The sequence below is a fragment of the Nyctibius grandis genome, chromosome 14 (assembly GCF_013368605.1).
Source record: "Nyctibius grandis isolate bNycGra1 chromosome 14, bNycGra1.pri, whole genome shotgun sequence".
Classification (NCBI taxonomy): Eukaryota; Metazoa; Chordata; class Aves; order Nyctibiiformes; family Nyctibiidae; genus Nyctibius; species Nyctibius grandis.
The window spans coordinates 4,802,675-4,828,104 of NC_090671.1; the positions used below are offsets into that span (position 1 = coordinate 4,802,675).

Below are 25,430 nucleotides of genomic sequence, written 5' to 3' on the forward strand. Positions count from 1 at the left end.
AATATGCCAACAAAGCCCACTGCATAACTGCTGACGCAGCGGAGCTTACTGCCCAGTCAGGCCTACGTGTATCTGGTTCACAACCTGAGACGTCAGGGAGCCCCTGCAGTAGAGAGATGGGGAATAATCTCCCTCCAACACAGCACTGACCCGGTAAGCCGTCCTTGCTTGGGTCGGTTTCTAGCTCCCTTCCCAATCACTTGCAATTATGCAGTAATCAAGACTATTCTGATGTTATAAATAAACCTCAGATCTTTTGCTTTTCACCCTTAAAGTCATAGACCCTACAACAGCAGTCATTAAACTGTAGAACTCGCACCTACGTTGAAAAGCCCGTCCTGTTCGGAACAGGCCACCTTTTAGCCTCATGAGGATCGTTTCTGCACCCTGTGAGTCAGCAAACGCCACGTGTCCGACCCTCACTACTCACAGTATACATTGTTATCATGAAGAGGGAGTGACTAAACAGGGAACTAAGCTGGTATTTTCCAATAGAATTAGTGCTACTACAAAGTACAGGGAGGGAAAATTTTTTTATATAATACAGTAAAAGAACTGCTAATTTTACCTCGGAAATACAAGTTTACCAGGCAGCGACAGACGGGGAACATCTCTACCCACATTTGGTCCCAGGTGAAGTTTCCGGGATAAAACGTCAAGGGGATTATCAGCTGGTTGTGTGGCCACTTTCACCATAACATTGCTGTTAAAGATGTAGGCAGAAAAAAAGACCTGTGGAGCAAGGAAATCATCAGAAATTACAAACTGCAATTATATAGCGACTCAAAGCTGCATGTATTTTTGCTTTGCTTATTCAAGAAAAGAAAGGATATTGTCCAAATTTTCCATATATGTATGTTGTATATATGATGATAAAAGGCAAAATGTATTTCAAAAATTCAGATAAGGTTTTTCACACTATTAATCCTCAAGAATAACTGGAATATACTTTCTGATATCAAGACATTGATCAATGGATAGAGATCCTTTGGCAAAGGATCTGTCCGGACTACAAGCAGGTAGTCCAGGACTACAAAGGCAGGTAACAGGATACTGAAAACATGAGAAAGCTGGAAAGCAGAGAGGAGGTGAGTATGGTGCTCGCTCACACACGGAATGGTGCAGTGCTTGTTTCAGACAGGCTCTTACGCTACAGCTCATCACACTGGGGGACTGACTGGCTGCCAGAGCTGTCAGCAAGCGTTTCCCTGAATCCGTGCTCGGTGTTATGGAACGGTAAAACAAAAACCTTTCACTATTACAAAATATACTCTGTCAGGTTTCATGTCAAGATTTTATGCCAGCCTTACTGGCTGTACATCAGTTTGCACTCCTGTTTTGTGGGTTTCACTGCTAATGAGAAGTTGGTATGTGCGGACTGTGCAAGCGTGGATAAGGCTTTGCGATTACTTGGAAATGCTTGTTCTGATCTTCAGCCAGGCCTTCCAAATTTGAGGTCCATTTTCTTTTTTTAAATAATATGCCAAAGTTGAAATATTCTCATCGTGCTTCTGCTTTTGCCAACTGATTAGCAAGGAAATCGTTCTGTATCCTGCTGTAGACTTTAACGTCTCAGAACGGAGCAATGAAGCCAAACTTCTGGCTTTGCCAGATGTCATCAACTTCATACTAGTACATTTCATGTAAAAATGGCCCAAGGCCAATTACAAATGCAAAGGATAAAAACAGTCTTAGCAAAACCAAACAAAACACTTACCCAAAAGACATCATAAATTAGTAACCCAGAGAGCAGCAAGCAGGAAACCTTCAGGCTCGGCAGCCGAACAAAGGCTATCATTGCAACACACAGGCCCATCGCCAGAGCTACAAAATGTGAGCACATAATTAGTTCATTAAAAATAGCAAAACAAAACAAAATTAAAAACCCCAAGCCAATACCTGCCCCCCCCAAACACCCCAGAGAAGCCTCTGTTTGTACCTGTGCAGCACTGTGTGCACTGCCTACTATTTCCAGATAGCGAAATTCTTCTGACTAGAGTTAGGAAACGTCAGAATACGTTCAGTAGCCAACTGCGAACGTGCCCCCATGGACGCAGAAATGCCTCTTCAGGCACAGCCGCCCATTCCACTCGACTTCCACTACCCACCACAAAGAAGTATTTTTACGTGTTATGTCCTGGAGCCTCTCTCCCCTGTAAACACTGACTACCCAGTTAAAAACAGAAGCAACAAGACAACTTTGAACTCTGTGCCCCAGACATAAACCTCTACTCTTACACTCTTAGGAGGTTTTCTAGTAAATGCATAAAATAAATAAAATCCTTGACTCTTAATTCAGAAATAGCACGGTTACGTGACATGTTAGAACATGATAACGCAAAAACCCACTCAAACCAATCTTGTGCTTGGGCGAGATTGTGTAAGACTGCCCGAACACTAACTGTGAAATATTATTGTCTAGATAGACAGGGATTTCCCAATAGCAAAAATCTCTGTGGAAGCCTACCTACCAAGGGAAAAAAATATGGGCGAGTCTTTTCCTAAGCCCTCTCCCAAGGGTAAGTTTTCAGCCAGATCAACGAGCTGAACAACATGCCACAGCTCAGACGTTAATTCTGTTCCAAGGGGAATTTTGTCAGGGTAGAAAACTAAGATGTTACACTAAAAAAAAAAAAAAAAAAATCCCAGTCTTCACATTTGTGTGATTTCCTGCTTCTTTAAGCCTAGCCTTAGCTACCAAAGATACTCAGCTGACAATGGGATATATTTCAACTGGTTATAAGCAAATCCCTAAAGAGATAAAAAAAAAAAACACAACCAAAAAGTAAATCAGCTTTCCTCTGTGATGTCAGTGTACAAGCAATAATGGAGCCCTGTTGGGACAGATTTCACTTAAGCGTGCAGACATTTGTAAACACGTGTATTTGTCTAACGTGACACACAATTTGTAAAAAGTTATGATCCCATTTTGACCAACCAAAACCGCAGGGAAAATGGATTCATTATGTGTGTGCCCACCAGCATGACAACTTGACTAGGCCAAAACTGATAGGTTAACCTTCTGATTCTCACACCGTAATTACGCAGCTGTAAAGCTACCTTACGCTTGCATTTCACCTGAAAGATGTGGAGTTCTGCCATCAAAACACTAAGGAAACATTTCGTACAGATTCAGGGGAGAAGAGTGCCACCAACGCCTGCCAGCACGGCTGCCCGCAGCGCCCAGGGGCTGCACCCCAGCGGGGACTTTGCCAAAGCCACCTTATCTTTTGAGAACTGACAAGCTTAGCGCAACACCAAGTGTCATGGCTGCCAGTTTTAACAAAGTAATGGGATTACTCAGATAAAAATGTACCCTAAATCATGCTGCATAACTCTAAGTAGCTACAAAACGTAAGGAAATTACTGAGGTTTAAAGAATTTGACACAGCAAAGCAGCGAGAAAAAGAACTGCATTCAGTAATTCAGTATAGCCTTCAGTTACAGACTTCCTCTGGCAGAAGAGCAAATGCAAAGGAACAGTCTGTCAAATCAAAGAGGTTTCTCTAAAGCCAATGTTAATAATAGCTCAAGCAAGCCTATATTTAGGAGAGGATTTCCAGGTTATAATTAACTAGAAGTGGAAATATTTTAACCAGCGTGAAGTTTTATCTGTTGTTCACACGCTCTCTTTCTCTATCACCGAACCAAACACAGGCACACGCGCACACTTTCAGCAAACTAAGCAAGTATCGGGTAGAAAAGGAGATGGAAAAAGTCCTTTAGATGACAGTGAAATACACAAGCTGATAATTATGCAGTTTTACAACTGCTTTAAGAAATATCGGTAAATGTAAAAAGCAGAAGGGAAGCGAGAACGCCTGAGAGCAAGTACGAGTAAAATAGGCCAAAGTGCAGGCAAACCACCCACAGGCTTCTCTAAATGGAGGCAAGCTTCCTTTGCTGATGGAAAAGTCCAGAAATTGTATAAGAAACAAAGTCATCCATATCCAAGCTCATGGATGGTGTTGACAAACTATATAAGGCAGATCTCCATTGAAATATACTGCAAATCATTAAAAAAAAAAAAAAAAAAAAAAAAGAGAAAGAAAGAAATAGCCACACAAACAGCAGCTCTGGGTTGGAAGTGCTGGGCAGAGAGTTCATGGAGCTGAATAAAGAACTAACTGAAAGAGCTAACCTCCAGTTAACAGACCGAATTATCTTCACCATCCCTGCAAGCACACTCCTTATGGAATAAGGATATTCTGAGGATTAAGAATATTCTTGCATTTGTGATTAGTCTCTCCAGATACAGCGTATTTTTCAGCTTTACCGCACTACTGCGTCCAGAACAGATGAAACCACCGAGATGCTGGTGCTGTGGTCTCTGGTTTGTGAAGCATTACACAAGTTGGCAAGGCTTAAACTTCCCCCAAAAGCCACCAGTTGACCTTTGAAAGAAACAGGTACTGAAGTTCTGATCTAATCATGTTCCTATAAAACTCTCAAAGTGTATTTTAAAAGAGTGGGAATAAGAACACATGTCATGAAGCAGCCTCTGCCTAATGTCTGAAGCAGTTCCTGGGGCATCCTTGACCGCTCAGGTCACTCTGTAGCTATGGACAGACACTGCACACACCTAGAGCATTCCCATTTTATATCTCCAGCTATGTCACTACTTAGGAAAGCTTTTAACCAGGCTTTACCAGGGGACAGTGACCATCAAACAAGCCGCTCTGAGAAATACACATTTCAAGACCTATAAATGTACATTATCACATGCCAGAACAACCCTTTGGAGACAGTATCTGCTCATGCTGTCCTCTAAAATGTCCCTGGCTTTAGAAACAGTTCAACCAACTACTGTGCAGTCGGGGGAATTGTAGTATTTGAGCAACGAAGGCTGTTCTGGCAGGAACTGCCATACCTCAGTTTTGTAAGGACTGGAAATTACCATGAAGTATTTCCCCTCCTTTTTCCTCAGCTCTAAAGTACAAATACTCTCTCATGAAGAGAGAATCAACTGCACAACAACAAACCATACACACAGAAATCGAGGTGTGCTGTTAAGAACAAACGCCTGCCCTGCTCCTCCCTCCAGCCGCCGGCCCGGGCGATGGGAAGCACGTTCACAACATCTGCTTCATTTTCTGCCGACAGCGAAACAGAAGATCATCCCGGGGAGGAGGAGTCAGATCACAGCACACCCGGCAGCTGGCAGGCGCTGGCTTAAAGACCAGCAAGTGCTCCACTTGCATATATTACCGAGCAGTACTTACTGCCCACATTCCCCTCTGCACAAGATTAATTGGGGTCTCAAGTATTCGGTTACAGAGAAGCAAAGGGTAAAGGCAGAGGAGATGTGATCCCACTTGCAGCAGTACAGTACAAGGAGTAAAACTGCAGTCTGTTTCCCTGACGAAGGCCAATAAATGCTGTTCCCTGTTCAATGTCACTGACAAAGTTGATTTAATTGGATTTGAACAGGAGGCTTTACCTATATAGTACAAGCTCTCTTAATAGAAACGACATAAAATGCTCCCAAGCTAGACAGTATCAACGCAATTCAGTAAATCATAAACAACCACCAAGAGAAATAAAACCCAGAAACCGCTCCGCACCAGCAGTTCAGTACTCTGCGCATTAATTACCCCAAAGCCCGCTATTTCAGACTGAAGTCTTCACAGAAATAGCTATTCTTAAGTAAATGATTCTTTCGATATCTCCGTGTAGACACGTCTCTTCAGATTTTGCCAAAATCCACACTTGACACTCCATTTAGCTTTGTAGCTACTGCAGATCAAAAACCACCCTTGATTTCATGGTGGGCTACTCTGCTTAACACAAAACAAACTTCATCTGCGTTTTTTTTATTTAGTATCTGGGTATTCTAGAAGGTATTCCATAACATACAACAGGGGGAACTTTTAAATGCAGCAAAAAGCATGAATGCAACATAATGCCTACATACCAAATCAAGGTGCCATGAGAGGTTTCAGTGCTAACGACTTTTTGCTGCTGTTGTCTCATTTTGGAGAAGCTGGGAAGCTGATGGGATGTATGTTTTCCATTGCAACAAACCATTTCAAGGGCACATAATGTTGTCCCAGCTATTTTTCCTCAATCAATCACAACCTCAGGGTGCCATTTCATGAGATGCCCTAAGCCAATTTAGCTGCCTGACACTACTGAGAAGCAGAGGTCTTGCTCCTGGCTACCTCTTCATCCCTTTGCTATCACATCCACTCTATCCTCTCAGATCCCATAATGTTGCCACTTACCTTTTGCTAATTTTAGCATATACCTGCCTGCACAATAATCCAATTCATCTCACTGCAGCAGCAGAAAAATAGCCTGGCAAAAAAATAGTACTCTGCCATTCTAGTGAGCTGAATCAGTTTACCATGTGATTAAATAAGTGCCAGAGCTAGCACAAGAGACTTGGAAGGCAGGAGGGAGGAGGAAAGCTCCTTTTTGGAACAGTAAGCTGTGAATTCAGTTAAACCAGCATGAAAAAAAAAAATAAATCACACCTTGGAGCCAACTGGATGCCTGCCAGCTTCACCCATCTCACCATCCTAACTGGCAAGCATCAAAGACAACCAGCTACTGTGAACTGTCTCACAACAAATTATTTGATCATCTGAACCAAAAAACAACAAGATGCACAGCAAGAATTAAACAGACTGTTAAGATCAAGTTATGATTCATAAACAACCACTGTCTCCACACATCTTTAACTAAAACTGGTCACTCACCCTGCACCACGCAGGTGCAGAATATCTTTCATGAGTGTTCTGGCGCTTCCTTGGAAGCTTTTACAAACCAGAAAAACAGGCATCCCAAACACTACCCTGGCATGTTCCTGACAGTGGTTGTTTTCAGGGAGTCGACCGCACAATATTACAACTCAGCAAGTCATTAACATTAGCAAATTTCACCAGTCATCGCCAGGTGACTGGATGTGTCAGAACAGGCACAAACCAGTAGTAAAATCCCTTAATTCACATACTCACCATCCATAAGGAGCCAGTGGCCAGTTAGGACCCAGATAAGGACAAGCATCACAGACAGAGAAAATGAGAGCAACTCAGCAGCAGTGAAACGCCCGCAGCAGCCAAAGGAAATCCTAGGAACAACACATAAACATTAGCTAGAAGACTTTGTGTTTCCATTTAAAGAACAGAAAATGGACGCTGTTGGAACAAGGCTCAACTGCTGATGAAAGATGCCAAGAACAACTGAAGGGAAGTTCCTTTGCCACAAATAGGTACCAAAACAGCAACAAAATAAAAGCTTTCCTCACATTCAAATAACGTGTGTAAAGCCTGAACTACAGAGATGTAAAAAACCCTGTAAAATCCTAGCACCTCTCTTGAAATTGTTGCCATGAATGCTATTTCCTAGTACCATCTAAGATAGTGCTTTTTGCATGAACTCCCGTCACAAGGTTAAAAAAAAAATTAGTTTCAAAACATGACATTAACAACTGTAATTTTCACTAGTGTAACTACCGTCCCTGAAAGAGCCAGCATTAAAATCCATAGTCAATGTTAAACATTAAAATCCAACACCAAACCCAAACTCTGACACCTCAGCCAAAATAAGCCAGGCTTCTTAAAAACCACAGTTGGGAAACCAAGTCCCCTGCGATGGTACTGCACTTCCCAGGCTGGCACGCCTGTGTGACTTGCAGAAATTGTGCTTCCTAGTTTCAAAGTGCAAACATGGTGTTGGCACGAAAAATATGCACAAACATCAGCCCTGAAGCCCTGAGGTTAATGCTCGTAACCAAATACTCTGTTAAAGAATTCTCATTAAAAGAAATAAATACAACATACAAGAAGAGGAGCAAAAAGTTTCTCAAGTCCTTACTTGTTTTGAGGTGAACAAGGCCGTGTTAAGTACTGGCACATCGGGAGCAGGAGGAAAGCAAAAGCTATTGTTGCAAGGACTAGAAAAAGAAGAAAAGGTAATATTAGTACATTCAGACCTAATTTCTGCAGTACACAAACAAGCTTCTCCAGTTTGAAAAAGCTCTTGCAACAATGTCCTATTATCATATGCTGCAGTATGATTAAAGCAAGAGCAGCTAAAGGCTCCAAGGTTTTCTGCAGAACTTCTATTGTTAGCATGCTTTCAAACTTCCATCAAAATCAAAGCTCTCGAAGGAACGCAACGCCCCATCCCCAAACCTTAAAAAAGAAGTCTTAAAGCTATTCATGATCATGTCAGCAAGAAAAACAGTTTTCAAATGTTCTGAGAGTCAAAAAAATGAAAGAACTTACTACAAACTGGTTGTGAGATTCTTTTAAAATTCTTCAACATGACACAGACTAAGTCAGCACAATAAAGGGTTTAACACTTTAACTCAGTCAGGCTTTTCCCCCATCTCACTCAAACCCCTTTATTCATTACTGAAACACAGTACAACTTAAAGTAAGTTATATCCAGTAGCTGGCAACTTAAATTTTTGAAGATACAAAGTGCTTTAAGTTTTTGAAAACAGGACGATAAATATACATAAATATCCAAATAGACTATTTCCATAAACATTTCCTTTTTTAAGAAGCACATTATCCCACCCACACATTTGTAAAAATGTTTAGTAACTGCTTATAATCATTCTTCCTCCCAGTTTTTTAAAACATTAATAGCACTGAATTTGTACTAAGGACTGTTTAAAAGGCTGAAGAGTGAGGGCGTGGAGACACATTCACGTCAGCAGCGTGTATCCAAAACTGCTGTAGCAAGAACAGACTGAAATGAAAATGGAAGAGTTGCTCAACATTTGCTGCATATCAAATCTTTGTGCTGCCCTCTACTCATTCCTTTAAACGTTGGGGTGGATGTTATTGGGTTTTTAAAAGGGATTTTTTTTTTTTTTCCTCTTCTCAAATGAAGACGATGGGAAGGAATAAAACATTCTTTTTAGTACACAGCTTAAGCCAAATTGGTTTGGTCAAACCACAACTTTCCACCCCTCAGTTCTGCCTCTTCTGGCAAGAGGAAGATTTTAAAAAAAAAAAAAAAATTCTTTTAAAAAAAGTGTCTGTATGCAAACAGCACCATGGAAACTCACAGTTCTATCAGTATTTCAGAGAGGAGGAAAAAAGCAGAATGGGTAGGGAAAGAATGAAGAGCGTGGCAACTCTGAGAAGGTTCCTAGTTCAACATGTGCAGAGGTGCCTGGCAAAGAATGTTGCAGAGCAAAACCTGTGCCCCTGCTGCCCCAAGTCCTGCAGGTCTCGCTGCCTGCCTGCCCTGTTCCCTACTCTGCCTCCACCACAGCAGGACCGACCCTTCCTCACCCCAAACCGACCCTCTTTGCCCCTGCAATCTCTCCTTCCCCTTCCCCTTCCTCCCCCCAGCCCTTCTCAGCAGGGAACCCTGCGCCTCCCCTCCTGGTTTCCCCAACCGCTGCCACCCCAAAGCTGGGCTCATTCAGAGAGTACAAGAATTAAAACGTAACCTCACTAATACACAGTGCCCACGAGTATCCACTCTCAAATCTCGTTCCTGACTGTCCAGGCTTCCAGTCATAAATTTTCTCTTCCCTCTGGTCTCAATACCTATTATCCAATCAGCAATCCCTTGGCTTAACTCCTGTCTGCAGGCAACGCGCCAGCTCTTCAGCTCTGCCCTCTGCTCAGCAGCTGGTCCTGGCCTTGGGCTGTTTGCTGTACCTACCCCTGCTCCCGACTCTTCCCTGAAAGGCAAATCTTCACGGGAGGAAGATTTAAGAGGGGTTTAAGAAACCAGACATCAGCTATCATTTAGAAATCCTCCCACATCAGCCTCTCAAATCTACAAAAAGAAGATGTAAAATAGCACTCCTTGAGCTCCAGGGGACAGAGGGACCAAGTCCCAGAGCTCCCAAGCTCCCAGGCCCAGCAGGGTCCGCATCCTGCTGTACAGCCTCTAACAAAGCTTTGCATTTTAGAGGTTCTGGGGTCAAAGTCCCCTGTGCTTAATGACACCCTCTGATGCAAGACCAAGGAAAAGCACAGAAGTATCATGAAACCACGTTCAAGAATAAAGATACCCAAGTGCACTAATCCAAACTCAATCCTCTTGGCAACAAGCCCCAACTGACACAATATCATCTAATTACACACCGCAAATGTTACAAATAAAGTTACAAATGTCAAGGTAATTCTGGAAATAAATGGACCAATAAGCTTGACAAATTAAACTTTGTCTTTTGTCATAAATCTTCCCTTATCTTATATATATGTGTATATATATATTCCCCTAATATCTAGCATACAGTAGAATTTATCTGAAGCAATAATTTATTTGTAATAGGAAAGAACATGTGTCATAGGTCAAAGTATAAAAGCAGTATTCAACAGACCTCTACAGGACTGTGCCTCCAGAACTGGAGATCCGAGTCTCCAGTCTCGTGTCAAGAGCAGAGATTTAGATTTCACCCATCAATATCAGCCCTGTTGAAGAGGCTGGAGAGGATGCACAGCTCAGGAGTTAAATCACGAGGGAAAAGCCTGCATTGTATATACATGAAGTAGGAGAGGATGAGAGGTATTTAGGGGTTTAAAAGTCTGAGGAGTACAATTTTTAAAAACTGCTGCAAATTGGGAGCAGCAGGAACAATCTTGCTACCCTGAACAGCAGCTGGTCTCTTGAAGAACTGCAAAAAGATCAAAAAGCCAAAATTTTCCAAAAATCAAAGCCCTGGTATGTACTTAAATGAAAAAATGACATTTTTGTTCTAAATTCAAGCAGTCCAAAAGAATAATACTCAAAATGCTAGTGAGACCAGAAGCACCCTTGAAACAAAAGAAAAATTGCATAATAGAAAAAAACAAAAATTAACTCAGAAAAGAAGTCTCTGGACAGGATCTCCACAGTTATGCCACGATCCTACAAAGTACCTGAATTATGAAATACCATGTACAGTTCTGAGCACTGATTTATAAACAAGTGAACTTTACGTAAAATAATACATCCAGCATCTTTCAGAACTCTGGCAATTTATAGTTCAGTAGGTGTTGCAAATCTCTAAGTGGAAAATACTTCTCAAATAATACTTGTCACTTTATTAATAGCTACAGAGACACGAAAATACAACTGTGAAACCTGATGAGTTTTTTTTTAATGTACTATGACATGTATTATAATTCTTATCAACAACATTTAATTATATCAGTGCTTTCTGTTCTACTCCAATTCTTATAAAGAGAAGAAAACTTAGTCACCTGCTGTGCATATTGTAAAGACAACTTGAACTGAATCAAAGAAGAAGAACATAACTAGGAGAGACACAGACGCTCCGATCGGCAGGAACAACGCCTGGGTGGAATCGATGGTTTGAATACCTGCGGAAGAAAGAAGGTGACATTTAACTTGGGCTGTTTCTTGCCACGCACATACTGACAGCCTGCCCTCTCCGACACAACTGAGGACTCTGACAATATATTCCATTTCAGTGCTGGTGCGATAGATGTTTACTCAGAGATCCTCATTCACTGTCATAGCCAAGCAGTCAGTGCGAAAACACTCCAGCTGCACTGCACAATCGCAGCGGCTGGGTGTGTGCAGCACTAACTGTGCTTTGCAGCATCCCAGAACTGAAAGTTGAAAGAAAATATATGATTTTTCTGTTGTGTCATAGATAGAATGAATAACAAGTTAAAAAAAATTAACATTATTTAGGGATTAGGAATCATATAGCAATTATGTATTTGCTTCATCTTACACTGAGCAACATGAACGTGTTGAAAAGAGCATAAGACAGTTTTATTTAACCACTTGGCACGAGGTAAAGAGCCTGACCCACAGCAGAGCTGCAGTGTTAGGATGACCGAGCTCAAGCAAAGGGTGCCACAGCTTCAAATTCCACTTGGGTGAAGGCCACCATGCACTTAAATTGTATCACTGATTGCAACCACCAGATAACATCAAGCCTAACAATAAAGGGCAGTTTTCAAAAAACACCCAAGTCATTTACCTGTTTATGAAACTACCAACTCAGTTCAGCGTGCACTATAATCGCAATTTGAAACTGTGCAGCGATACTGAAGTATTTTATTCTGATTATTTCTCCCACCTCGCCCACGCCGTGTGACTACTAGGGATATTAATAATGGGACAGGACATTTTTTACTATATTTTACCACGAGTTTTTAGAATTACTAACAAAGTCGAGAAGGTCAGGCTTTGAAAAGCCCACCTATCCCTGCAAATTCTAATACTTAACCAGTCGTTGTAGCTGTATTTACATTTGATTGTGAGTGGGGGGGAAAGAAGCCATAAGAAGTAAACCAATTCAAAATACAAAACATATTTATACTTGTAGAGCATTAAAGTAATAGGTAACATCTGAAGTAGTCACTTGATAAGAAGTATCCAAAATGTTTCTAATGAAAAATTAATACAAAACTCAGACCTAGATGAGATCAAAACCAGCTTAACATCACTGTGTTATCCCAAAATAATAAAACACTGCTGTATGAAGCAGGGTTTTACCAGTCCCAGGATCTTAAGGATAAGGTTTTAGGTTAGGAAGCAGAATATCTGTGCATATGTGTGTACGCACGTACACACAGACATACACATACACGTAAATATACACACGCATTGTTTGTGCATGTGTGTGTGAGAATGTGTCTGGTTTGTTTTTTTCTGTGGAAGAGTGCCCAGCTGTCTAACTAATGGGTTACCTACACAACTCCATTACCAGTGTATCTGAGTATGTCGACAAACCTCGAACACATGTGAAATACACTCACTACAGCTTAGTATCTGTCATAATTATTTAACCATTTTCATAAAAGAAAAGCTGAACAATGGGCATGAAAGCCAATACACTTGCACTGTATGGCCATTTATTAGTTCAGGTCACAGATCTATTATCCTTAAACATAAGTAGCACAATAAATTTTAACAATAAAAAGCAGAAGAACTCAGTCACTTGCGATTTCTGTGTTACTGAAGTCTGGTACAAAAGGATAGAGTACAATATAGGTAGTCCGGGGATCACAGTGTGAAGACACAGAAATTCCTGTGTTCTAATCTGTGACTTAGATCTAGTTCCTCCCGCTTAGAGAAGGAGCATTTATTCACGTGCCCCTTCAAGTTCCAAGCAAAACAGAAACCCAGAAATGACATACTACAAACCACCTTGGCAGATGGGAATTAGTGCCTGCAGTGTTAAATGTCAAAGTTCTTAATTTCATTTCTGGTCATTTTGACAGCTAATCCCCTTGATGTGCTTATTCCCCAGCCCCAGACTGTCTTCTCTTACTTCCCAGATGCCAAAAGCCTCAACTGTTCCCTGCTGAATCACCAAGCACAGCCACCTCTTTGCTCTGTGCTGTCAACAGAAGCTGTGCTCTGGCAACTATGTAAATTCCAAGAGTCTATATTAAAAAAAAAAAAAGGCAAAAAAAGCAAGAGACACATACAACATAAGTTATTTATTTTATAATTTTTAAGCTATATTTCCTACTTGAAACAAAGCAACCTTAGCATTCAGTGTTTCGTGCACAGGGCTGCTCGCATATCTCGCTCCTGTCTTCTAAACTTGCAGAAACTATTCATTCTGAGCCTGTTCTCAGCATATGGCCACAGAAATAGCTATAAGTTAAACTCAGGTGTGAATTTACAGCACATTGCGTACCACGCGTTCCACTCTGACTGTTCACATACGTATTTTTACCTGCAAAACAGTGCATCTCAAATGGCCAAGCTGCCTGCAATCTATTTATAGATTACAGAGGGGACAGTCACCATGTAGGAGCTGACACGTTAATCCCCACCCTGAATAGATTGTGTGTAGACACATATTTTGTTGTCCATTATAAATGAGTTGCCCAAAGCCATGTGAACTCTATACTTCAATTTCTTTATTGATAAAGCTGAATCGTCCTTATGGACTTGTTAGCATACCATGAGCTCTCTCATTGCTTATGGACTGACTAATACATCATAGTGATAAACAGCAGTCAAACAGAAATTACATTCCCTTCTCATAACTGTGTGGTGTTTTTTTTGAAAGTAAAGCTGTTTCCATTTCCAGTGAAACCTGAACAAATTGTGCAGCATGCAATTTCTATGCACTGTGGAAATGTTACGTTGATGTTTTAAATTTAGCTTTCACGGCATGAACAAGATAGCAGCATTAGTGCACAGCAAGACCTAAGTGCCCAGACAAAACAGTTCCGTTACATCAGGTGAATCTACAACACACGTAGCTAAGACACACGGACAGATGAAGGAAAAGAAGATGCAGTACAGTGAAGTGACGAAAGAAAGATAAGGAGTAAAGCTAACCCTTACTGTTATTGGTGCTGTTGCCATTAAAAGACCCAGCTGCGCTGCTGTTTTCTTTCTCTCTGTCTTGATTCTCGAAGTCCATGTTAAGAGACCTGCAGGAAACAAAGCAAACTTAACAGGCAAGTTTCAAACTCTGATTTAGGCTCATCAGCTGCAGTCTCGTTACCGTTCTACCACAGCACTCTCTCCCTGAAAACGCCCTTTAATGCTGGTTATTAGAAAAAACACCGTACGTACCAGAAAATTTAAAAAAAAAAATGCTCCCAGTTACAGGTGAGGCACCAAATCACACGGGTTCAAATAGTGAGACCAGTCACCAGTGTCTGAACTGGTTAACAACAAACCGCAACACAGATATTTATCTGCATTACTGGGAAGCATAGAACATGATGGAAATGCAATAAATGTTTCAGTTCTCTGATGAATTTAAACTCTTTCCAAGTTCTCATTTTGATCCTTTTCATGCAAATTTGACTATCGGGTTTCATTGTTAAAACAATATTATTTCCGTCCTCTAAATTTTGTTATGAATGATGACTAAAACTAGCTTAGAAGTAATTGTCTGCTGAATGTAAGGTCTTACTTCATTGAAAAAGTTTCAGCAAAGCCTAGAAAGTAACCAGATCTGTATTTCACATACACGCAGAACAGATGACTAGAGGAAGCTCTGAATAAATAGTACAATTGATACAATTTAATTAATCCACAGGAGCTGACAACATTCCCCCGTGTACCCAGCTTAGCTGTAAATGATTCATCTTTTCATTTTGATACACACACTTTAACACACTATTCTGCCCCTTTTGCCACAGTCCTTCACTTTGATGCAATTTCTAACTTACATTCTAACAAATTTTGGCATAACTTTCTGAAATGGGGGTATTTCACTTAAGGTCTGTTTCTATCATTAAATTCTCTGTCGTTTTTAATAAAAATACTAGCAATCAAGTTTACCATGATAGTTTTTCATTCTGATACATGCATGTTATCCATGATTTAGCTGCATATTTATTTAAATAAGCTATAGAGAAGCACCAGAAGCACTGTACAGCTCCTGTCTGAAGTCTGCAGCAGCATCCAAGTATTTCAATAAACTTCCAGGTCAAGAGGCATTAAATTCCTTTTCAAGCTGAGCTGTGAATAATTGTGCTATGCAAAGTAAACAAATTCTCTCCATTTATCAGACAAGTAAAAAATACACCACAGTCTTCCATACAATTCTGTAAGTATCAGAGTTATTTCATTTCAGTGTATAGGTTTCCTACTGCAATGTTGTGCTGCAGTCATACAACCTGAAGTCATGCACATAGAGGTCTATAGTCTCAGGACAGGTGGGGTGTATTAAAGACAGAGGGGTTGAGCAGTTTCACTGTATAAAACAAAAACAAGAAAAAGGCTCTTCCAGTATAAAACTGGTTTGTTTCTTCTGCTTCTGTTATGCAAGCGCTCCCAAACAGTGGTAGGAAATTAAAGCAGCTTTTGGGCTCAGGCGAAATATGAGGAAGCTTCAACCTCAGACATACAGCACTTCTACACAGATTATGGATCATCAACTAAAAAGTTATCAAAAATACAAAGAGGCAATGGAGAACACTGACATTCTAACAAATTAATCTGTTCTTCTTAGCTTGTTCTTTGAAAGATCTCTGTGCTCTGCATCTTGTTTGGGCTGCTGTTATCCTTCACTCATGCTTCCTTTTTCCCCATTAATATATTGTAGCTTCATAATTTTCCTCTCAAGCTATAAAAATCTGGGAGGAGGCTGACAACCCTCCAGGATTTGATCCAAGATTCAACCAAACAAGGTAATTCTTTTCTCAGTGCAGCGTTTCATTCCCCTCTGAATTAGCGCAGTTTAGCAAGAACTTCACACCATCATTCTCCCAGTGGCATCGCGCAACTCGTAATTTAAGGGATTGCTATCAGCAAAGAAAACTGGAAAGAAACTATTAGATCTACTGCTTGTAAACAACTTCAGCCCCTCTCCTTTCATTGCAATAGTGTCAAGAATTATTACATTATTACCTATAAACATCCCTACCTCAAAAGTAAGCATAAATTAGGAAATTACTTTCACTTATCAACACAGCTGCTGATCCAAGACGTCTGCATAATCTCCAACCGTTTTATGAGTTGCCTCTTCCCTCTGCTACAAATTATCACTAACATAATAAAAAAAAATTGAGAAGTGATCACTAAAACATCCTCCAAGAAAGTTAAAAATTAGATTGCAAAACAAGATGTACTCAAAACTACTGGACTGTAAAGAAATTGCAAGCTGAGAAACATTTGCTTTTCTGTTCAAGTTCCTGCCAGGCTTCCAAAGGCACCATCCAGCCAGCACCTCCCATCGGGCGATAAACTACCCAGTTGTTTCTTCTGTGGGTCCTCACAGTTCAAGTCGGTAGGATTTCTAGTACAGCATTTCAAAGCAAGCACGGCTCAGCCTCCTGCAGGGAACCACTCAGTCGGGTTACACTAAGGCCAAAGGAATGAGTAAGCTGCTGGCACATCACTATCGTGAAAGTTCAGATTCAACTATGGATCACTTCCCCTGCAGTAACGCTTCAGGGAAACCCTGCAGGAGAACAGCCTTGTGAAACAATGGAAGAAATCTGAAAGCAAGTCGGCATCTATAGTGTCGCTTGTAGATGCAATATATTGAGAAGTTCCTTCTCACTCTACTCAATGAGGACAGTCACCCGTCTTAACAGCTCTGGGACTGTGAGAACTGTGGGTTGCCACAGAATTGCCAGATTTCAATTGCTCTAAATAAAAATCTATGATCAGAATCAGTCATTGACCTGAGACAGTTCAATTCAACCAAATCTCAATGCATGTTATAGAGAGCGAGCCTAAAATATGTTGCGTTCTCTAACATTGCTACAGTCGCTTATAAAACGTTCCCATGAGATTAAAGGACAAGTTCCAATGCAAGATCTGGAGTGGAAAAAAGAACAGGGGAAAGAATAGCAGAAAGTGCATGTAAAAAATGTTTTCACTGCCTATATGGAGTAAGAGAGCCTGAGTCCCACATCGCTGACAAGAACATCACCTTCAGCAGGTATTTTATGTGCACCCACTTGTGTGCACACATGCAGTCAACCATTGTAGCATTCGGTGAGAAGGTCTGTCCAAACCCCTGGTTCCACCCTGCCAGTGCTGCGGCTGTAGGTGCTTATGAACTCCAAGCTCAGCCTTTCTTTTTTTTTTTTTTTTTTTTTTCTGATTTCCATAAATGTCAAGTTGTAAAGCCAACCATAAGGACACCGTTTGAACTACTTTCTATTTACACACATACTTTGGTACCCAAAGCCTAGAGACAGAAGACACATTTCATCCCATGCTTCTCTGTTCAGTTTAAAAGCAGATACTTGAACAGGTAGATTCTGGGTTAAATCTGGCTTTGGATAAGCTGAGAGACCATATCTGGGTACGTGATAGGATAGAAAAAGATTTAGCTGTTACCTGCCTGCAAAGTAACCCCACCATTTAAATCACAGAGAAACACTTGGACAAGAATAGGTGGCTGTCTTGCAAGAACCCACAGGAAACAACCTGTTTCAAGCTAAGCTCACCCCTTTAAAGCCCCATAATTAACACATATACTTGCATGCTCCAGTTTACAGCTTGTAACGGTTTAAAGGATTACACTTGCCCCTTTGGCAGTCAATAATAAAGTATATCAAGTTCAAGGAATGAGAGACAGTCAGAATGTATATGGGAGAGACGTTCAGAGGGGCCTGAAGCTCAAACTCCTGACCCAGCACAAATGTAGGAAGGAAACGCTCGCTCACCCACAGTAAGAGGAGCGGGAACTCAACTCTGTATTCATTCTGGATGCAGACTTTACCCGCGTTCTATTAGACATTCTTCTGAGTATCTTGAGGGTTTGGGGTGTTTTGATTTGTTTTGGCTTTGGACAAATGCTGCTTGTACAAATAAGGACAGTGGACCAAGGCTTTCCTTTGTTCCCCTGAAACCTCTTGCACTGGATTAGATCCACCACGCACGTGGAATTTATCCTAATGACTCACTCACCCAATTCTTTCTGATCCTATTACTGCACTTCTGCTTAAGTCACTTGCCAGCACTACCACAATAACTCTATTTGCTGCTTTTGAGATTGAAAGTCAGAAACCAAACCCACTGTCTGCAACACGAAGGTTAACTAACCGGGGCTATTTTCTTTTTGTCTTAATGACAGCTCCATTTGAGACGAAGCGCTCAAATCTACATGAAGACATCACGGTTGTCACTGAGAATGAGCACCCTAAGCCGTAACTTTCGTCTTTCTGGCAAGTCACTTTTCTAAGAAAATCCACCCATTTTGCCAGAAGTTTTTATTTTACTACTTTAGGAATTTCCAGATGAAGATAACTTTGCAACTTACTAACACACTTGAATTTCTTCAAGAACTTAATTGTATCTTAGACCCCTTTGTTAACACCACTGTATAATTTTCTGTAAAAAACTGCTTTTGACCTCACTTGCTGACCAAACAAAATGGGAACTTGTCTGAGTCACCATCATAACTGCAGGTTTCAGTTCAGACATCTGCTAAAGAAACTACGTATAGGAAATTAATTTTAAAACTATGGGACCCTATCTTGGGCTGTAAGCTTAACTCTTGGGGTCTTCAGGACACATGCAAAGGAAGTGGACTAGAACAGGGCATTTCCTCAACTGATTTGTATCCATCACCATTCCACTACTTCATCCCGTAAGTCAGATTGTTCTGAAGTTCCCAGTCCTTGTTACATGAGCTGTGTAAATGTAAAACATAGGACAAGATGGTAAAAGAGCATGTGTATGTAGGAATAGGATGGCAAACAGCAGGGGAAAGTTTTTAAGAGCAAGGAGCTCTGAGAAAGGCAAGCAATTTAAGTTCAAGCACTCCTGCTGTTTTCTATTGCATTATGTTTTCACAATTGAATTTTAATAAATGCTGTGGCTTCCTGCAGCCAGATGCAGAGTTCCTTTTTACACAACTGCATAAATTCAAATAGTTAAAAAAATGAATTAGTCCCTCAACTATATGCTAGACTGTCTCAAAACTTGAAAACTAAACAAATCCAACCTTTTATTTCTTTTTTATTTTCATTATCTCTAGATTTTGTTCTCCTAAAGCCTTCTATTTTAATTCCATCAGCAGTGCTATTACCTAATACTTGCTAGCAACAACAGACAGCTCTTACCAAAAATTGGTTCTTTCATTATGTGATTTTATTAACTCATGATGGTGACTTAAAACCTCTTCTCCTAACAGCTGCAACTTACATCATATGTATGATCATGGCCATCATCTGTTTCAGGAATACTCATAGCAGTTCAGGGACTTCATAGTGAATGTATGGCATTTTATCATAGACTTGTTAAATGAAGCAGTGTTCTTCAAGAAACAGAAAGAAAAACATGCTGTACTTAAGTTTGGAAAAATAGTACTTTCATGCTGTGATTATTTTTTTAATATGTTAGTATGAACCTCATTCCTGAGGTGCCACTACATTAAAACAAACCGTATCATACAAGATGTCTAAAGAGACACCTGTGTCTGCTCTGAACTATACTCAAGTCTTCGAAAATGGGGCAAATTTTATTTTTGAAGATTCAAACTTATCCTGCAGCAGTTCTCAGACACGTTGCTGGAATTCAACCCTGACGGTGTTGCCCACCTCTCCATAAGCTGTTACTCATGCTCAAGTACTGGGACTCGGGAATCTCTGTTGTACAAGACTTGTTTGCAATCACAAGGACATGCTGAATCGACCAACACTGAAACATTATATATAAAATTCTACTATCGATAACGTTACATTCATACCTCTTTCGACAATCCCTCCAAAACACAATTTTACAGAGCTGTCTTCAAGGACTAACTTCTAAGTTATCTTGCATGTGCCTGTAACTTGACATAGAATTATGTCTCTCAGAAACCCCAACTAGTTACTACTTCTTCCTTTTCCATTTCCTTTTCAGAAGCAAGAAATATTTCATTTACATTAGCCATCAGTCTGACAAAGATGCAATGAAACAAAAGGCATAAACTGTATTCAGTCACTTGCCATATTTTTATTTGAAAAATAAAAATTCTGCAGAACCTTAAAGAAAAATCTTACCTGAAACTGCCGTAGACTATGAGGAGAATAGAGATCAGGAAGGTAGACACTTGACTGGAATCCACAAGGGAATATGCCCTGGAATTAGGAAAAAGAAGGCAGGTGTGTCATCACGAGTGTCCATTTCTCCAGTGCCATTTGCTAATTCATTTTCCTATTGTAATATAAATACAGAATTGGATGACAAATCTTTATGGCAGCTCTCTCAAAAGTTCTCCTATCGTCTACGAATATAAAACCTGTAGCTTGGAAATTAACTTTTTGTATTCAAGACTGCAGCACGCAAAATCTGTACAACAACCAAAGGACAATTCAAAAGCCTTGTGGTAATTTATTCAGAACTCACCACATTTCAGATTTTTTTCCCCCGAACACATTAAAATTGCTTCAATTGCAACTAATGCAACCTTGCATGTAAGTAACACTAACCTGTTTTCTGTAAGACTACTTATGTCTTAACTGATAATAGTTAATGGCAGTCAAGGTTCACTTAGTCCAGGGGGAAAAAAAACCAAACAAACAAACAAACCCCAAACCTCACAACAAGCTGTAATATGCATTGATTAAACCACACACCATTATTTCCCTATTGCATCTTGCAGACCACTCGATACAGGTTTCTCAATAGAAATTTCAGCAGAAGGCTTAAAAACCAGCTTTATTTAGATCGATTTCCAGATACAACATACCTTTGTGTTTAAAGCACAGAAATATAAATATTAATAGTTGCCAATTTGTTTTCCTATCCTTGACAGACCAAACCCTACTCTGTAGCCTACGCAGAAACTTCTTTTGATCCAGCCATGGGACAGAAGGCAACCTCAGCATGTTCCCAGCTGGGGAGAGCAGGGTTGATATAGCAGAGGACAGAAAAACCTTTAAGAGGGACCTCGAGCAATGGACCAACAGGAAGACAACACCTTGCAAGTGAAGTTCGACTGCTCCCTCTACTTAGCACTTGTGAAGCCGTATTTCAAGTATTGCCTACGGTTTTGGGGGCCCCAAAAGAGAAAAACACTGGCACACTGGAGTAAGCCAAGCAGAGGGCTGCCACGCTGGCTGGGGGACCACAGGCAAGGAGAGGCCCTGGGAGTCACACTGCAACTCCCAACAGTTCTTCCACAACTTGTGCTAAAGTAACGGAAAAGGAAAAGAATAATGCCCAATGTTAACTGCATTAGTCTTTATCCTACAAAAAAGATAACTGAACATTTCTGAAAACCAACCAAAAAGCCCAATTTCAGCAAGACTATGGATATGGAACAAAGATAATTGAATTACATGATAGTTCCAAATTAAATATCATTAAGCAAATAAAAACTAAAGATACAAGACAGTTAAAGAATCGCAATTTAAAAGCAATTTAGAGAAAATTACCAAACCAGTAGACACACACTTTAAAATACTTTTTTTATGACATAAACACAAATGTGAACTTTCTACTGTAGAAATTCAATATCAAACATCACTGAAAAACAGACTGCCTCTTTTAGATGAAACTATATACTTGTGGAATAAGCTTTTAAGAAACGAGAAAGTACTTTGGTTAATTACCGTAAATAACTTCAACATAACCCCACACTAAAAGTGAAAAACAGATGTCTTATTTGCTCATAAAGTTGGCCAACACATCAAGGCGCTCTTAAGCTTTACATATTTTTTTTCTTTTTTGGTCATGTTTGACCTTTAGTTTCCACGCTGTGGAAAAGAGGTCTTACAAGCATCCATGAAGATCAATATACTGAATTGCAAATACATGCAATATGTAACTAAGCACTTACAATCAGTGTATCTATAAATGCTGTTCAGGTTATATCCAATATAGTTCACAGCATATTATTTTTAGACAATGATTACAGCTAAGCACACATCAAGAAGAAACGGCTTAAGGGTGAGTGTACTAGTTTTATGTCCTGTTACTAGCTCCAGTTTCAGAGAGATGCAGTCCCTCACCCAACCTTGAGCGAAGGGAAAGGGAAACTTTGTATCCTGTTTGGATTTGAGAATAAGTAGTGGAATTCATCTATTAAAAGAATATCCAGGAACTCCAAATTTGTAAGAAAAGCAAAAGGATTGAATGGAATTTCAACTGGGCTTAAACACATCCAGGGTTATGCACTAAACTTTAACTGCTGTTCATAAAATTGTATCTTCATAAATTGGCAAATACTTTTGAGATGAACAATGTTTTCTATATAATTCATCATTCAGTGGCAACGTTGGAAGCTACGATAATTAAAATGCCATTTCATCATAATCACTAAACATTAGTCAAAACAAGTCTGTAAATGTTAGAAAGATTTATAAAACAGATAAAATAAGGATGATACAGGGATCATGGAGCAGCCCTGTGAGTAATCCATTAAGTTTTGTATTAAAAACTGAGGGCTCTTTGGTACAACAAAGAAACGGAGTACATGCAAGCCCGTTCTAAACAATGACCTAATACACCGTAACCCCACTGACAGGCTGCAGCGATGATGCCTGCTGATTCTATGCACAGGAAAAACGAGAATTAAAGTCCTTCCATCCTGCACAAGGGAAGTGCAATAGTGTAACTATAAACTCATCGCAAACCAGGCATGTTTCCTAACTTCTCCGCATAGAGATCTTACAGCAGGACATCCTAAAAACTCAATATATATTTTATAATGCTGAAGTGAATATCACTGTAATAAAACCCTGCATCTTTTTAACATTTAATTTCCCTACATTATACAAGGTATTGCACAAAACCTGAGAACAGAACTGCTTCATAAAATCCTAACTGCTGGACACTTCATTAAGAAACTAAAAACTCTTGATCCCACATAAACACTTTCTAATGCATTATTCTAGACAAGATGATAAGCAAATGACAGCATCCCAGGGAAGAACTGAGAAGACTACTTCAAAGTTCTTAGTATTATTCAAAACACCAGACAGTGATCTGCAAACCCATTTATATTTTTAACCGAAATATAAATGACCTTCTACAAGTCCAACAGAGTCCATATGCATATAACTGCATTCTCCTATAAGCATATTTCAAGTACACAAGTTCACATACTCCCACGGCCAAACATGGCATCAGTGCCACGTTCTTCTCAAATGGCATCAGCCAAAACCAAAACAAAGCCTACACTAATGAAATTTTTCAGAAGTTGGAGTAGACTTTGTGCAGTCACATTTAACCAGCCTTCCACTGCACATATAAAAACAAAACCATCTTCCTTCTACAAGGTACTTTTGTAAAATTAAGTATTTAATCTCAGAATAAGCAGTGGAAACTTAGGCACAGAAAATGCGTGTCACAAGCCCGTGCATAGCTGTCCTTTGATTTAAATACTGGGTTTAGAAGCAATTCTTGGTACTTACTACATGACACAAAGAAAAGATCATTATTCTTCGTTCTCATTCTGCAAATTAATACTGGATAAGGCCATGCTAAAGACTGCTGTCTTTTGAAGGACGTTAGTGCAGCTCCTCTGCATGCTACGCTACAAGAACAACCACCAACCCATTTCTAAACTCTAGTATGTGTGCAGAACACTGCTCAAAATACAAAGACATGGTTGGTTTTCCCAGGGAAGTACATTTTTTAGGATTCTTCCACTACCACACCTGAAATTCAACATCCACGTAAGGAAGTTGGTTTAGAAGTTATTTAATCAGGCTACCAGACAGATTCTTGCTAACTCAGCCAAGTAACAAGTAACTAACTAATTATTAGACCCAAGTACTTTATCAAACCAAACACACCCATGGTTTACTTTTCTCTGTAAGCTCCTTTTCTCAGCCAACTAGTGAGAGGCGACTTCCCAAATGCCTTCTCCTCAACTCGAGATCTCTCTCTGAACCTGCATCTTTACATGGCTGAGATCAATTTTAGCAAATTCTCTGCCATTAGGCATCTATTTCTGGCAGCTTCACGGGCAAGTGCTTACAACACAGAGCCTGCTAATGCATGCCAAGGCAGAGACACAGCAAGCACTGTTCTGTAACATATTCTGTCAGCCCTACATCTATACAGTGAAAGTATTGTCCAGACAACAATCCAGCAGCGAGCTCTCCAGCCTGGCACAGCCTGCTCCATAGACCTTTACCTACAGAACAATCCCAGGGATGCCCAGCCATCGCGACACACCACCCTTCCACCCGTCCCAAACAGTAACGCTGCAAAATACACCGCACCAGTTACAGCTGGCGTTCCCAGCAGCACTCTCCCTTCTTCTGGGAAAAAATTAATAACTTGTGTATTCCCAAGGGAACGGAGACCCGCTTCATTCCCAGCTAGAGAAGATGGTAACCAGCTAATAAAAGTTACAACAACAACAGTAATAGCGTTAAATTAGAGGAACTTGCAAGCTCTCTTTTCTCTGTATTGGTAGCTGCAGGTCAAGCTCTCTCTTCCCCTGCCTCCACAGGTCCGAGCTCACCTGTCGGTGTGAACGCTCATCCTACAGGATCTCTGCCGTCTGCCTGCTTGGGAATTTCTTATAAACCCCTCCCTTTTAGCCCCACTGTTTTCCTATCATGTACTTACTTTTTAATTTCTATGGTTTTGTTACTTCTTTTGCACTTCCACTCAAGAAAATCACCCGGTCAATGCAAGCACTGGTTTTCATGGTTCAGCTCTTCCTTACCACCAAAAGATAAGCAGTTTCTTGACAAGAGTCTCAACAGCAGGAGTCCCTTCGGCAAAGCCTGGTACTTCCTTTTGCCCTCCATGTTAAGCAATAAGTATCTGCAAATTGCTTTGTTCAGTGAGGACCCAGAGAAAGACAGAACTAGGAACCAAACGTGACTCCTGATGACAGTGCAGAGCATTACCCTCTACATAACCTACTTGTCGTGGGCCAGTTCAAAATGACCACAAGCCAACACTGCCATTGCAAAAGCAAGTTCTCACCTTTTGCCAGTCACCTATTCTCCTTCATCATCCCGTGCCAGCACAACCATTTGCAAAACCACATGGAAAACTAGATCGGGGACCCGTCTGCTTGAATAATAATGGAGAATGAACAGAAAGGTTTCTCATGTGATTCACATGCCTGATCTGGCCTGATTCTGGACATAAAATCAAAAAGG

General features: G+C 40.4%; 1 protein-coding gene across 2 annotated transcripts in view; it reads right to left on the reverse strand.

The window, feature by feature from the left end:
- The window catches only part of SPPL3 (signal peptide peptidase like 3), a 60,015-nt gene that overhangs the window by 4,088 nt on the left and 30,497 nt on the right, over window positions 1-25,430 (reverse strand). The window contains exons 2-8 of one of the 2 annotated variants that reach the window (XM_068412499.1): window positions 20,361-20,438; window positions 14,245-14,333; window positions 11,163-11,282; window positions 7,819-7,897; window positions 6,960-7,072; window positions 1,718-1,824; window positions 569-732 (exon numbers count right to left, since the gene is read on the reverse strand). In XM_068412499.1, the coding sequence (XP_068268600.1) occupies window positions 569-732; window positions 1,718-1,824; window positions 6,960-7,072; window positions 7,819-7,897; window positions 11,163-11,282; window positions 14,245-14,333; window positions 20,361-20,438 (750 nt within the window). Of the gene's footprint in view, window positions 1-568; window positions 733-1,717; window positions 1,825-6,959; window positions 7,073-7,818; window positions 7,898-11,162; window positions 11,283-14,238; window positions 14,334-20,360; window positions 20,439-25,430 lie in introns of both variants that reach the window. The other variant, XM_068412497.1, reaches the window with a different exon arrangement.